We start from the raw sequence: 13,071 nt of genomic DNA on the forward strand, positions 1-13,071 counted from the left end.
CCTTACTCCTTTTGTTTTTCCTAATAATTATTAACTATGTTATGTCTGATGTGATATGCACATGTACTATGTGAATTACAGACTAGCAGGATGCTCTATTTGATCTATAGTCTGGTTAATAGTAGCAGTCGGAATTGGGGGACCCTTTATTGCAGTGTTTCTTAACTCCAGTCCTCATGACCCACCAACAGGTCATGTTTTGCAGACATCACATATAATGAACAGCTGTGGCAGTTACTGGTGCACTCATTATAATTATATCACCTGTGAAATCCTCAAAACATGACCTGTTGGTGGGTCTTGAGGACTGGAGTTGAGAAACACTGCTTTATTGGATCCATATACCCATTCAAGCCCATATTGGGATATTAGGATACATAAGACTGATAAAGGAAGGTCTATAACGTAAGTAACAATGCATTGATAGAAAAACAAAGCCATAACTATTGGTACTGTTATCTTTTATGTATATCACATTTTTTAGAGTGTGCGGTTAAAGCTACTTTTCTCATTATACGGCACAGAGCTTTCTTCACCTCCTCATTTTTCAAGCTGTATATGAGAGGGTTGAGCATTGGGATGACTCCTGCATACAATACGGCAAACACCTTGTCCTGGTCCATGGAATAGCTGGACTTTGGCCTCACATACATGCCAATGATTGACCCATAAAACATAAGGATGACTGTGAGATGTGAGGAACAAGTGGAGAAGGTTTTCTGTCTTCCTTCCTTAGAGTGAATCTTCAAGATTGTTGAGACTATATACATGTAGGAAACCAAGGTCAACATTGAAAGAAGAAAACCACTTAGGGATCCAAGCCCAAGTATCACCATCTCTATAGTATGGGTGTCACTACAAGAAAGCTTTATAAGAGGCTTCATATCACAGAACAGATGGTCTATTTCATGTGATCGACAAAACATACAAGATGATATTAGAATTACATAAAGAATGCCATTGAGAACCCCTGAACTCCAAGATGTCCATGACATCCAGAAACAGACCTGAAGGCTCATGAAATAAGAATAACGTAAAGGATGACATATGGCCACATAGCGATCATAGGCCATGGCCGCCAGGATGAAATATTCTGACACCATGAGCACCACAAATAAGAATACCTGAGTGATACAACCATTGTACGAGATGACATGGTTCCCAGTTAGAAGGATGTCAAGTAACTTGGGCAGAACCATTGTGGGGAAGGACATATCTATCACAGATAAGTTACATAGAAGAATATACATGGGACTATAAAAATGAGGATCAAAGCAAAACAGAGCAGTGGTTACTGAATTTCCAACCAATGTTCCTACATAGACGACCAGAAATATGAGGAATAAACCCAACTGGAAGCTCGGAAGCTCATAGAAGCCAAGGAGGACAAAACCATTGAAAGTAAGGTTTGTTGTCTTCATTTCCCTCTGATTAGTTAAAAGTGTGAACACACATCATTGAGTCCTGCAGATGAATGAACGGCTTTTTGAGAACAGAAGATATCTGCCATGTATTTATATAATATGTATCTAGTGAGAATTCACTGTAGAGATTTGAGGTTATTGCTGTCAAGCTCCTGGGAATGACAATTATTGTTATATATATATATATATATATATATATATATTTTTTTTTTTTTTTTTTTTTTGTTCCGTTAATGATGCAATATATATTCTTTCAATAACTATACTCTTTTCCTATAACTTGATAATACCATACCATGGGTTTTGAAGATGGCCATGTAAAGGTGTTGTTGGGATCTGGGTGTATGGTTCATTGATGCTAATGACTAGAGTTGAGTAAAATGACTCGCAATTAACCAAATTTTTCCTTTTTAGGTAGCCTTCACACGTACCGATTAGCAGTGGATTTCTCGCTGCGAGTTTGCTGCAAATCCTGGTACAAAAGTTAAATGGGTTGAATTTTCATTCCAGTATGTGACCCGGCCCCTTTAACCCCCCGGAGCCCGCAGGAGCATACATTATCTGCTCGGCACCACGGCTGCATGCGAGGCTTCCAGCCCCTGTCGGTCCCCATTAGCCAATCAGCGCTGCCTGTGCATACACTGCTTACCTTCTTCCTGCTCGGTCCTCTTTCAATATGCTGAGAGAACTGACTAGTGATGAGCGAACTTGCTCGTAAATGTTCGTATGTTCATACGCTAATTTTTCATGTTCGCTGATCACGAACAATTTGTTTGATGATTGGAATGGTTATAACAATCATTTTAGAACATATTTGAACTTGCGAACATATGCAACTGCGTAATTTATGCTTTGCACCTGATAATCTGTACACATGTGCGTAGACCGAAAAGTAATGCATGTGTGAACACAGCCTTATTTGCCCAGGAGTGGATTGAAAACACAGAAAGGCTATGTTCAAACACTGTTGCAAAAGAATGGAATGGCAGCCACTTAATGGCAAATAATTACCGTATTTTTCGGACTATAAGGCGCACCTTCAATTTTAGCCTGCTAAGCCATCTAGGTTCATATATAAGACTATAAGGTGCAGCAGACTATAAGGCGCACCGCATTATAGTGTATAAGTTTGAACGAACGAAAAACTTAAGTCACCTGCTGATCACAGTACTTACTGAGGCTCCTTACTATGTCACCTGCTGATCACAGTACTGTATTTACTGAAGCTCCTTACTATGTCAAAGTACTGAGGCTCCTAACTCTGGTGACCGTAATGCACCATGCAGGATAGGCAGAATTCTGCCAGAGAGTCCCGTTGGCAGAATTCTGCATGGAGCGTTGTGGCCACCATAGTTAGGAGCCTCAGTACAGTACAGTGTTGCTCTATAACCTCCGGCCACTAGGTGGCGCTATTGAATGAAAGTCTATGCCTGAAGCCTATGCCTGAGCCTGTATCCGGGCTGCGGAGAGCAGGGAGAGCGGTACAGCGCTACACCAGGAGAGCCGTACAGCGCTACAGCGGGAGAGTGGGACAGCAGGACAGGCCTGCAGAGCCATGGACCGGGAGTCCAGGTGAGGGAGCGCTGCGCTGTGCTGTGCGGTGGGGAGATGTGAGCTCAGCAGCCTATCTGCGCCATGGAGGCTGGAGCTGTCCCGGTCCATATATAAGGCGCACTGGACTATAAGGCGCATGTCAGACTAACACAGACACAACCAGACAGTGGGCCCTATCTGAACCACCCACTGTCCCTGCCTAATTGCCTCAGCCGACCCTAGGCGGTCGCGGACAACCACGGAGACGTTCCCTGCGCTATATACGTGATACACAAAACAATACGGACAGACGAACACAATAAGGAATAGTAAACCAGGCCGGGTCAAACCACACGGGCAACGTAGTACAAAATCAGTAATCCAAAAGAGTAGTCACAAGTCAGGCAGGAGGTCAGAAAAACGAGTCGAGCAGTAGAAGGGATAGGACGGGGAGCGCAGGAATATACAAGGGAGAGCTGGGACCAGGAATACACCTAATTAGCAGCGCTGGGACTCAGTCTGTGCTTAGCTTTTATGCTGACCAAGAGCCCGGTCTGGATCCTTATTGGACCGGCGCTCTGATCTTCCAGGTACAGATAGGCAGAGAAACCTGTCAATCACAGCAACAACACAGGTGTAAAATCAAGACCAGGAGCTTCTCAGCTTAACTCCTGCATAGCCAGAAGCTGAGAAGCAATCGGGTGTGGCACACAAAGGAAAAACACCAGGTCCAGTTCACACAGGCTACTGCAGATTCCTGACAGCGCACTTACATTTTCTTAGAAAATCATAGTATTTTAAGTGCGCCTTATAGTCCGAAAAATACGGTACTGTTATTTTAAAACAATGGCCGATATTTGGCATTAAGTGATGGCCATCTGCTCAATTTCAACAGTGTTTTTATAGCCTTTCTATGTTTTCAATCCACTCCTGGTTTTGGTTGCAAAATACTGAGCAAAAATACTGTGTGATCATAGCCTTAAAAATGATACACTAATGAGAAATAAAATAAAAAAAAATAAGGACCTCTATTCATTTTCATCAGGAGATTTGAACCAGAGACCAAACTGTTGGCAGGTCACTAGACAAGTGAGTTACCCCTAGACCACAGCACCAACACATAGAGATTCAACTATATCTGAGTGATTCTTTTAGACATAAACTGCTTACAGAGGACTGATCTGCAATCAGAGACACTGGCTAACAGCTGAGCGAGCAGAAGGCCGGGCAGCATTGATTATTCATGAAGAAGAGGGAGGAGTGGTGAGGCGTGCCTCTTCAGTACAGTAGGAGATGTGAGATTAAGCATAATCCACTGCACGGAAAATTACCAAAAGTCACCTTGCTCGCTAGGGGAATGCCAGCTACAGCACACTGTCAGCACCTTAGGTAGGGCCCCAGATTCTCTTTAAAGGGGTTATCCAGTGCTACAAAAACATGGCCGCTTTTGCCCCACTCTTGTCTCCAGGTCAGGTGTGGTTTGCAATTAAGCTCCATTTACTTAAATGGAACTGGGTTTCAAACCCCACCCAAACTGGAGACAAGAGTGGGGCAAAAGTGGCCATGTTTTTGTAGTGCTTGATAACCCTTTTAAGGAAATCAGTGACAGGTTAGGCACTTGTCACTGACTGATCGGGACCCCCACAGCCATGCTATGCTATGGCATAGCATAGATCAGTATATGCAATCTAATGATTGCATTTTTAACAGTAAAATAAAAGTGTAATTGAAAAAAAAGTTTTTAAAAGTATAAAAAAAACGTTATAGCCCCCACCAATAAAAGTTTAAAATACCTCCTAGCCCATTATAGAAATAAAAATATGCAAAATAAATAAACAAACATACTATATATCATAGCATGTGGAATTGCCCGATAAAATTTTTTTTTTACACAAATTTGATACTAATAAAAACTAGAGATCATGGCACGAAAAAATTACACCCCAACCAGCCCTATAGGTGGAAAAATAAAAGCGTTATGGATCTTAGAAGGCAAGGAGGAACATTGGATTGTAACAACTGGAGTCGTGGATCCGCTGTACCACCACTAGTGATGGCATAAGGCGCACCAGAGAGCGAAGTCTAAGGGGCGGCTGGTCTTCACCAGTGCCCACCGCCCAAGGTGGGATGGACTTGCTGCAGCAGGTGACCCCCAACAGGGAATGTTAGGACAAGTGCTTCATTTATATGTGAGGTGATTAGTTCACTTAACCAATTAGAGTGAAAGTAAGGCAGCTCATTGAACCTCCGCTGGGAAGCCTGGATGGTGCACGGGACAGCTGTATGGCACACAGCAAATGCAAAGACGAAGAATAAGATTGCCCGGCTCCAGATATCCAGTCCCATAAAAGTGAACTTTTATTTGAAGATGAATAAGATACTCCTAGTCCAAAGGATCGACATGTTTTGGGCTACATGCCCTTAAACTTGAAGGGCATGTAGCCTGAAACATGTCGATCCTTTGGACTAGGAGTATCTGTTTCATATTCAAATAAAAGTTTGCTTTTATGGGACTGGATATCTGGAGCCGGACAATCTTCTTTCTTCACTTAACCAATTAGGGATGCACTGGCCAAGACAGAGGAGGACCGTGGGGCGGCAAGGCACCCCCAGGGGCCTAAGCAACAGTGACGGACCCCTACGCATAGGCTCTGGTGTCTGCAAAAGACAGCCGGGGAAAAGAGCAAGTATGGCCCGGAGCATTAATTTTGACATGCATTAATTTGACATCCAGGCATCAATAGCCTTGGTCATAAAAGGGTTAAAATGAAATAAAAGTAAAAAAAGGAAATAGGAAAATAAATAAGGACTAAATGAAGAAGAGAAAAATAGATAGTTTAGGTTTGTTGGAGATATTTGTTTTTATACCTTAATGGGATCCACATAAAAGGGGAGATGAGTGGTTGCCAAAGAGAGAAAAAAGAGGAGAAATCTGTGCCTGAAATTAATAAAAGGATATTAACTGTTAGGAGTGTGGCTAGAGGTGTACCTGAGAAGAGAAAAAGAAGAGAGGTTATTGCAGAAGGCGGGTAGCCATATGCCAGTGTAGCTTCTGTGGTGTTGTGGCAGCTCTGTGGGTCTAGAGTCACTTGGGCACTTGTCACAGTAGCCTGGATTGGTGTTGGAACCCACCCCCGCACAAATGGTCACTGCTCCCGAGGTTTCAGATAACCCAAGTGTAAGAAGTGTGTAGGAAGAATAGACCAAAGTACAATAACTTAACCAGAATAACATCTGTTTACTCAAAATCTTCAGCACAATACAATAATACTTTGGCAACTGTAGGAGCAGGCAAGAGGTACTAGTAGTAGTTTGTAGACAAGAGGAAAGTGGAGTAGAGAAGCGTATTGAGGGCCCTGTCCAATGTAGCCATGTAATCTACCAGGATAGCGTAGTGAAGAACAGAAGAAGAAGACACTCATACTCAAATGTAGAAATCTTTGATCTGACCACCTCATGCCCTTTAGTATCTAGATACCCATCCTGCTAGGGTAGTATGAGGTCCCAGGTCGCTACGCTGGGTTAAGCAGACTTCCTAGGATTTCCCAGAATAGCTGTGCATTACAGTAGGATACGTAGGCTTGAACTGCAGCTTTGTCCTACTGGGATCAGTACCTAGCTCAGGTATGCTGCCCTATTTTGTATGAAGGTATTCCTGGCATGGACAAGGTGATCCTCAGAGGACATCCTTCCTCTTGAGGGGGTGGTGAGCGGTGGTGCATAGCATAAAAGTCTCTTGGTACCTGAAAAAGGTCCTGGCCTGAGCCAAACCCTGGCTTCATTGCAGCAGGAACTGTGCTTGTGTGTTGCTCTCTCTAACAGAACAAACTAGGTAGTATAACCTTTTTGTGGTGTTAACTCTACTGCTCCATAGATGGTAAGCTCTTGCGAGTAGAGGTTTGTTTGTCTTATCTAGTTTGCACACATATTCTGTGAATTACAGACACACAGGATCTTCTAGGTCTCCTCCATAAGGTCTCTACTATGGTTGATTTTATTTGATTTATTGTATCCATATACCAAATTAAGCCCATCTAACTATTCTCTTTTAAGACATATTTTGATATGTTGATATCAGGGTGGTTTATCCCAGACAGCTTAAGATATTGGGTTACATAAGACTCCCACATATTCAAAATATTTTAGGATAGATAAAGGATTGCCTATCACCGTGAGTAATAATGCACTGAGAGAAAAAAGGCAATAACTATGGGTGCTTTTATTTTTTATGTATATCACATTTGGCAGAGTCTTTGGTTGAAGCTAGTTTTCTCGTTATTCGGCACAGAGCTTTCTTCACCTCCTCATTTCTCAAGCTGTAAATCAGAGGGTTGAGCATTGGGATGACTCCTGCATACAAGATGGCTAACACTTTGTCCTGGTCCATGGAATAACTGGACTTTGGCCTCACATACATGCCAAACATTGTCCCATAAAACAAGAGGATGACTGTGAGATGTGAGGAGCAGGTGGAGAAGGTTTTCTGTCTTCCTTCCTTCGAGGGAATCTTCAAGATTGTCGAAATAATATACATGTAGGACAGCAAGGTCAACAGTGAAAGAATAAAACCACTTACAGATCCAAGTCCAAATAATACCATCTCTATAGTATGGGTGTCACTACAAGAAAGCTTTACAAGAGGTTTCACATCACAGAACAGATGGTCTATTTCATGTGACCCACAAAACATACAAGATGATATTAGAATTACATAAAGAATGCCATTAAGAACCCCTGAACTCCAAGATGTCCATGACATCCAGAAACAGACCTGAAGGCTCATGAAATAAGAATAACGTAAAGGATGACATATGGCCACATAGCGATCATAGGCCATGGCCGCCAGGATGAAATATTCAGAGACAATTAGCACCACAAATAAGAATACCTGTGTGATACAACCATTGTAGGAGATGACATGGTTCCCAGTTAGGAGGACGTCCAATAACTTGGGCAGAACCACTGAGGTGAAGGACATATCTATTGTAGACAAGTTACATAGAAGAATATACATGGGACTGTAAAAATGAGGATCAAAGCAAAACAGAGCACTAGTTACTGAATTTCCAACCAAAGTTCCTACATAAATAACCAGAAATATCATGAATAAACCCAACTGGAAACTTGGAAGCTCATAGAAGCCAAGGAGGACAAAACCATTGACAGTCAAGTTTGATGTCTCCATTTCTCTCTGATAAGTTAAACGGGTGAACACACATCATTGACTCCTGCAGATGAATGAACGGCTTTTTGAGAATAGAAGATATCTGCTGTGTATTTATATAATATGTATCTAATGAGAATTCACTGTAGAGATTTGAGGTTATTGCTGGCTTCAGGGACAATTATTAAGACCTGTTTAAAAAAAATATAATTTTGTCTCGATAATGATAAAAATATTTTTATATAATTACAAATAATGAGACAGAGAAAATAATATGTTTATTATGGTTACATATCAATAACTATATTATTTACCTGTTACTTGGTAATATCATACCATTGGTTTTCAAGATGGTCATGTATTCAGTGGGTACGGAAAGCATTCAGACCCCTTTAAATTTTTCACTCTTTGTTTCCTTTCAGCCATTTGGTAAGTTCTCTGCACTCCATTTTGACAGTAAAAAAAAAGATATTTTTGTAAATTTATTAAATAAGAAAAACTAAAATATCCCATGGTCCTAAATATTCAGACTCTTTACTCACTGTTCTTGGGAATGATGCAACAAGTTTTTTACTCCTGGATTTGAGGATCCTCGGCCATTCTTCCTTGCAGATCCTCTCCAGTTCCCTCAGGTTGGATGTTGAATGTTGGTGGACACCCTTTTCAAGTCTCTCTAGAGATGCTCAATTGGGTTAAGGTCAGGGTTCTGAAGAATGGTCACAGAGTTGTTCTGAAGCCGCTGCTTTGCTATTTTATGAGGGGCTGCTGATAAGTCTTTGGCTTTGTGGGGTTTTTTTTTTTGTTTGTTTCTATGGTAACGAATGTTATATCACATGAAAGCCTTATGTGTCTAATATATGTTTTCCAAATTCTGTGTATATAGCTTATGGCATTAGTGATCTAGGCATGAAGGAAAACAAAATGGCGGAGTCTAAGGCGATATTCACAGCAAATGAGAGCAGACGAGTTATAAAATTCTTGTTTCTGCAAAGAAAGTCCGCAAAGGATATTCATGGTGATATGTCTCAGACATTGGGGGGATCAATGCCCCTTATATTCTACGGTTAAGAGATGGGTTGCCAAATTTAAAACAGGCCACTTTAGCACCAATGATGAGTAACGTCCTGGAAGACCGAGATTGGTTGTTTTTCCAGAGATTGTCGATGTCGATGTATAATTTTAGCTAAAGGAATAATGGATATATGTATTTTAGATGTTTATTTTATTAAACAAAGCTTTTGAAATAAACATTTAAAATACATATATCCATAACTAGATACAAATGTACAAATATATTTATATCTATATTTATTTCCATTTCCATTTTATTATTTTTTTTATTAATATTTATTATTTATTATATATTATTTATTATTTTTTATTGTTATTTTTATTATTATTTTTATTTCTATCTTTATTTACTTTTTGGTAATTTCTATTTATTTATATATATATATTTCATTCATTTATTTATTGGATACAGTTTCCCTCAAAATCACTATTTAATCTTATTAGTTATTCATGGTTCAATAACAAAATTCACATAATATTTACATTTCATCCCCTCTTCTAATCTGCAGGAGATCCACCATCTAATAAGCAGGAGATCCCTCAAGCGATTCTAGCTTAATACTAACTACCTATATTTCCCTTTCATAAAATAAATACCCATATTTCTAATCCTAATCTATTAGTTCCGCAACTAAATAACTGTTTATATGCTTATATATTATACAAAATCAACATTTGCGCTCTATTACTACTACTCATATCATCCATAGCGAATAGCTTTCAACACGCATGCGCCAGTTACGAAGTCTCACTACCACCACCTTCCGTATTTCCTCTTGGTCTCTTACGCATGCGCCAGCTACGAGATCTCATCCGCTAGCTGAATCACCATTACATTTCACTGTATCACTATCCTTTATCTACTATCCAAGCGATACAGATGGACACAGTCGGCTGTTGGTAATTATATGGTTTGTCGGTGCCGCTTCTATCAGCACTGCTGACGGTCCCGCTTCCACCTACCTTGCCGCCGGTGCATCGCGTTCCGTATAGTTTACATATACAGTCTTCACTTTACAGCTACATGTTGTGTTTTTATAAGATTTACTGCTTATATTTATATTTATTTTCTTGCCGCTTTCATTTATGTTATTGTCTCCAATAGTCTTGTGACCATTAGTATTTATTTATTTCCGAGTTCCCGATGGACGTAATGCATGACATCAGTGGCCGGTCCTTGACCCCACGATTTTTGGCGCGTTTTCTTCTTTATATGTCTCCACTATGATACTGTTTACATGCATTAATTGTTTGTGGCTTCAAAAAGAGGCCTTAAACGCGTTGCCTATATGCAATAAAAAATCTATATTTAGACTTCGGCATTCACAACATTTCCTTGCAGCCATTAAGCTCCTCTGGAGAATACGCAAAACAAGAGTCCGTGGAGCCTCAGTTACGAGTCTCAAAACACGGGATAGCCAGATATCTCTAGCCTGTTGCCAAAGGGGTGCCTCCATGATGGGGAGAGCACCACACCACCCTGATAAATAACCCCTTAAGTCCCACTCGGTTGCGAGTATTGGAACATAGACAGGGAAACAACAGGGTGGCCCCTTTTGTCAATGTCTAACTCAAGGTGCGAGTATTGCGATCATGACAAGGGCTTGCAAAGGCAGGCTTCCACCCACAGACAGCCGTTTCGGGTTTTTTGCCCCTCGTCAGTGTGGGGTAGGATTCTGGCTAGTTGGGGCAATGAAAAATCAACCAACAAAACACAGTAATCACTGAACTCAAGGAGAACAGCGAAAAAATTCCAATGAAGTACTCAATCAAGAGTCTCCACTGATGCCCCCAAAAATTTAAATATGCAAAACAAGAGTCCGTGGAGCCTCAGTTACGAGTCTCAAAACACGGGATAGCCAGATATCTCTAGCCTGTTGCCAAAGGGGTGCCTCCATGATACTCGCACCTTGAGTTAGACATTGACAAAAGGGGCCACCCTGTTGTTTCCCTGTCTACGTTCCAATACTCGCAACCGAGTGGGACTTAAGGGGTTATTTATCAGGGTGGTGTGGTGCTCTCCCCATCATGGAGGCACCCCTTTGGCAACAGGCTAGAGATATCTGGCTATCCCGTGTTTTGAGACTCGTAACTGAGGCTCCACGGACTCTTGTTTTGCATATTTAAATTTTTGGGGGCATCAGTGGAGACTCTTGATTGAGTACTTCATTGGAATTTTTTCGCTGTTCTCCTTGAGTTCAGTGATTACTGTGTTTTGTTGGTTGATTTTTCATTGCCCCAACTAGCCAGAATCCTACCCCACACTGACGAGGGGCAAAAAACCCGAAACGGCTGTCTGTGGGTGGAAGCCTGCCTTTGCAAGCCCTTGTCATGATCGCAATACTCGCACCTTGAGTTAGACATTGACAAAAGGGGCCACCCTGTTGTTTCCCTGTCTATGTTCCAATACTCGCAACCGAGTGGGACTTAAGGGGTTATTTATCAGGGTGGTGTGGTGCTCTCCCCATCATGGAGGCACCCCGTTGGCAACAGGCTAGAGATATCTGGCTATCCCGTGTTTTGAGACTCGTAACTGAGGCTCCACGGACTCTTGTTTTGCGTATTTAAATTTTTGGGGGCATCAGTGGAGACTCTTGATTGAGTACTTCATTGGAATTTTTTCGCTGTTCTCCTTGAGTTCAGTGATTACTGTGTTTCCTCTGGAGAATACACCATATCTTCCGTTTGCCTGCAGAATACTCTTCACAGGACCATATCAGGGCTTGTTGTTTTCCAGGAATAGTTGTACTTTGTAATGACAGCTTTCATTCTACCATAACATGTATGATGGAATCCCAAATATATTATTTATGGAAATATCAGTTGGTGAAATCGTAAAAAAAGAATGCAATATGGTAACTTTTGGGGGGTTCCTGTGTCTACGTAATGCACTATATGGTAAAAGCCACATGATACCATTATTCTATAGTTCAGCCCGAACACAACCATATGCAGGTTACACAGATTCTCTAATGTTATATATATATTTTTTATTAAATCCTTTTTTGGCAAATATTAATATAATAGTCCTATTGTGACTCCTATACCGGTTTAATTTTGTCACCTACGGGGCTGTATGGGGTGTCATTTTTTGCGCCATGATCTCTAGTTTTTATTAATACCATATTTGTGAAGCTCGGACATTTTGATCACTTTTTATTATTTTTTTAATATATATAATGTAAGAAAAATGAGTAATCCTGGTGCTTTTTTCCCTCTTTTCGTGTACGCCGTTCACCGTATGCGATGACGATTGTTATATTTTAATAGATCGGCCAAATACGCACGCTACGGTTTATAATATGTTCATTTATTTATTTTTATGTTTTATTTATAAAATGGGATAGGGGGGTGATTTTAACTTTTATCGGGGAAGGGTCTTTGAGGTATTTTTACATATTTTAAGTCCTCCTGGGGGACTTTTACATGCAATCATTAGATTGCATACACTGATCATTGCTATGTCATAGGCATAGCATTGATCAGTGTAATAGGCGCTCTGCTGATCAAGCCTGCCTGTGGCAGACTTAATCTGCAGAGCGCCAATCGACCCGCATGGAGGAAGGTAAGAGACCTCTGGCGGTCCGTGGAAACGAACGGGACCCCTGCAGGGGTAAGTGACAGGAGATGCTCTTGTCACTTACACTTAAATGCTGTGATCACTGCAGCCTGTCATTAACGGTGAGGGCCAGGCTGCTTACTGCAACCGGCCCCCACCTGCTATGGAGCACGATACATAGCGGGATAAACACCCAGGATGTACAGTTACGTCCAGGGTCGTCTGGTGACAGGTGGCCAGGGAGTAACTGTACGTCCAGGGTCGTCTAGGGGTTAAGGACATATCTGTGGAAAAAGTACAATTTTCACCCTGTAACATCC

At 41.2% G+C, this 13,071-nt stretch overlaps 2 protein-coding genes across 2 annotated transcripts; both read right to left on the minus strand.

Annotated features, from left to right (window-relative positions):
- Window positions 1-455: 455 nt before the first annotated feature.
- Window positions 456-1,199, minus strand: LOC138799988 (olfactory receptor 8D4-like). Its single transcript, XM_069981794.1, has one exon. It carries the CDS (start codon window positions 1,197-1,199, stop codon window positions 456-458), a length of 744 nt encoding a protein of 247 aa, XP_069837895.1.
- A 5,977-nt stretch (window positions 1,200-7,176) lies between these two features.
- Window positions 7,177-8,142, minus strand: LOC138799989 (olfactory receptor 5AR1-like). Its single transcript, XM_069981796.1, has one exon. It carries the CDS (start codon window positions 8,140-8,142, stop codon window positions 7,177-7,179), a length of 966 nt encoding a protein of 321 aa, XP_069837897.1.
- Between the last annotated feature and the right edge of the window lie 4,929 nt (window positions 8,143-13,071).

Source organism: Dendropsophus ebraccatus, chromosome 8 (genome assembly GCF_027789765.1).
Source record: "Dendropsophus ebraccatus isolate aDenEbr1 chromosome 8, aDenEbr1.pat, whole genome shotgun sequence".
In the NCBI taxonomy this organism is placed as follows: Eukaryota; Metazoa; Chordata; class Amphibia; order Anura; family Hylidae; genus Dendropsophus; species Dendropsophus ebraccatus.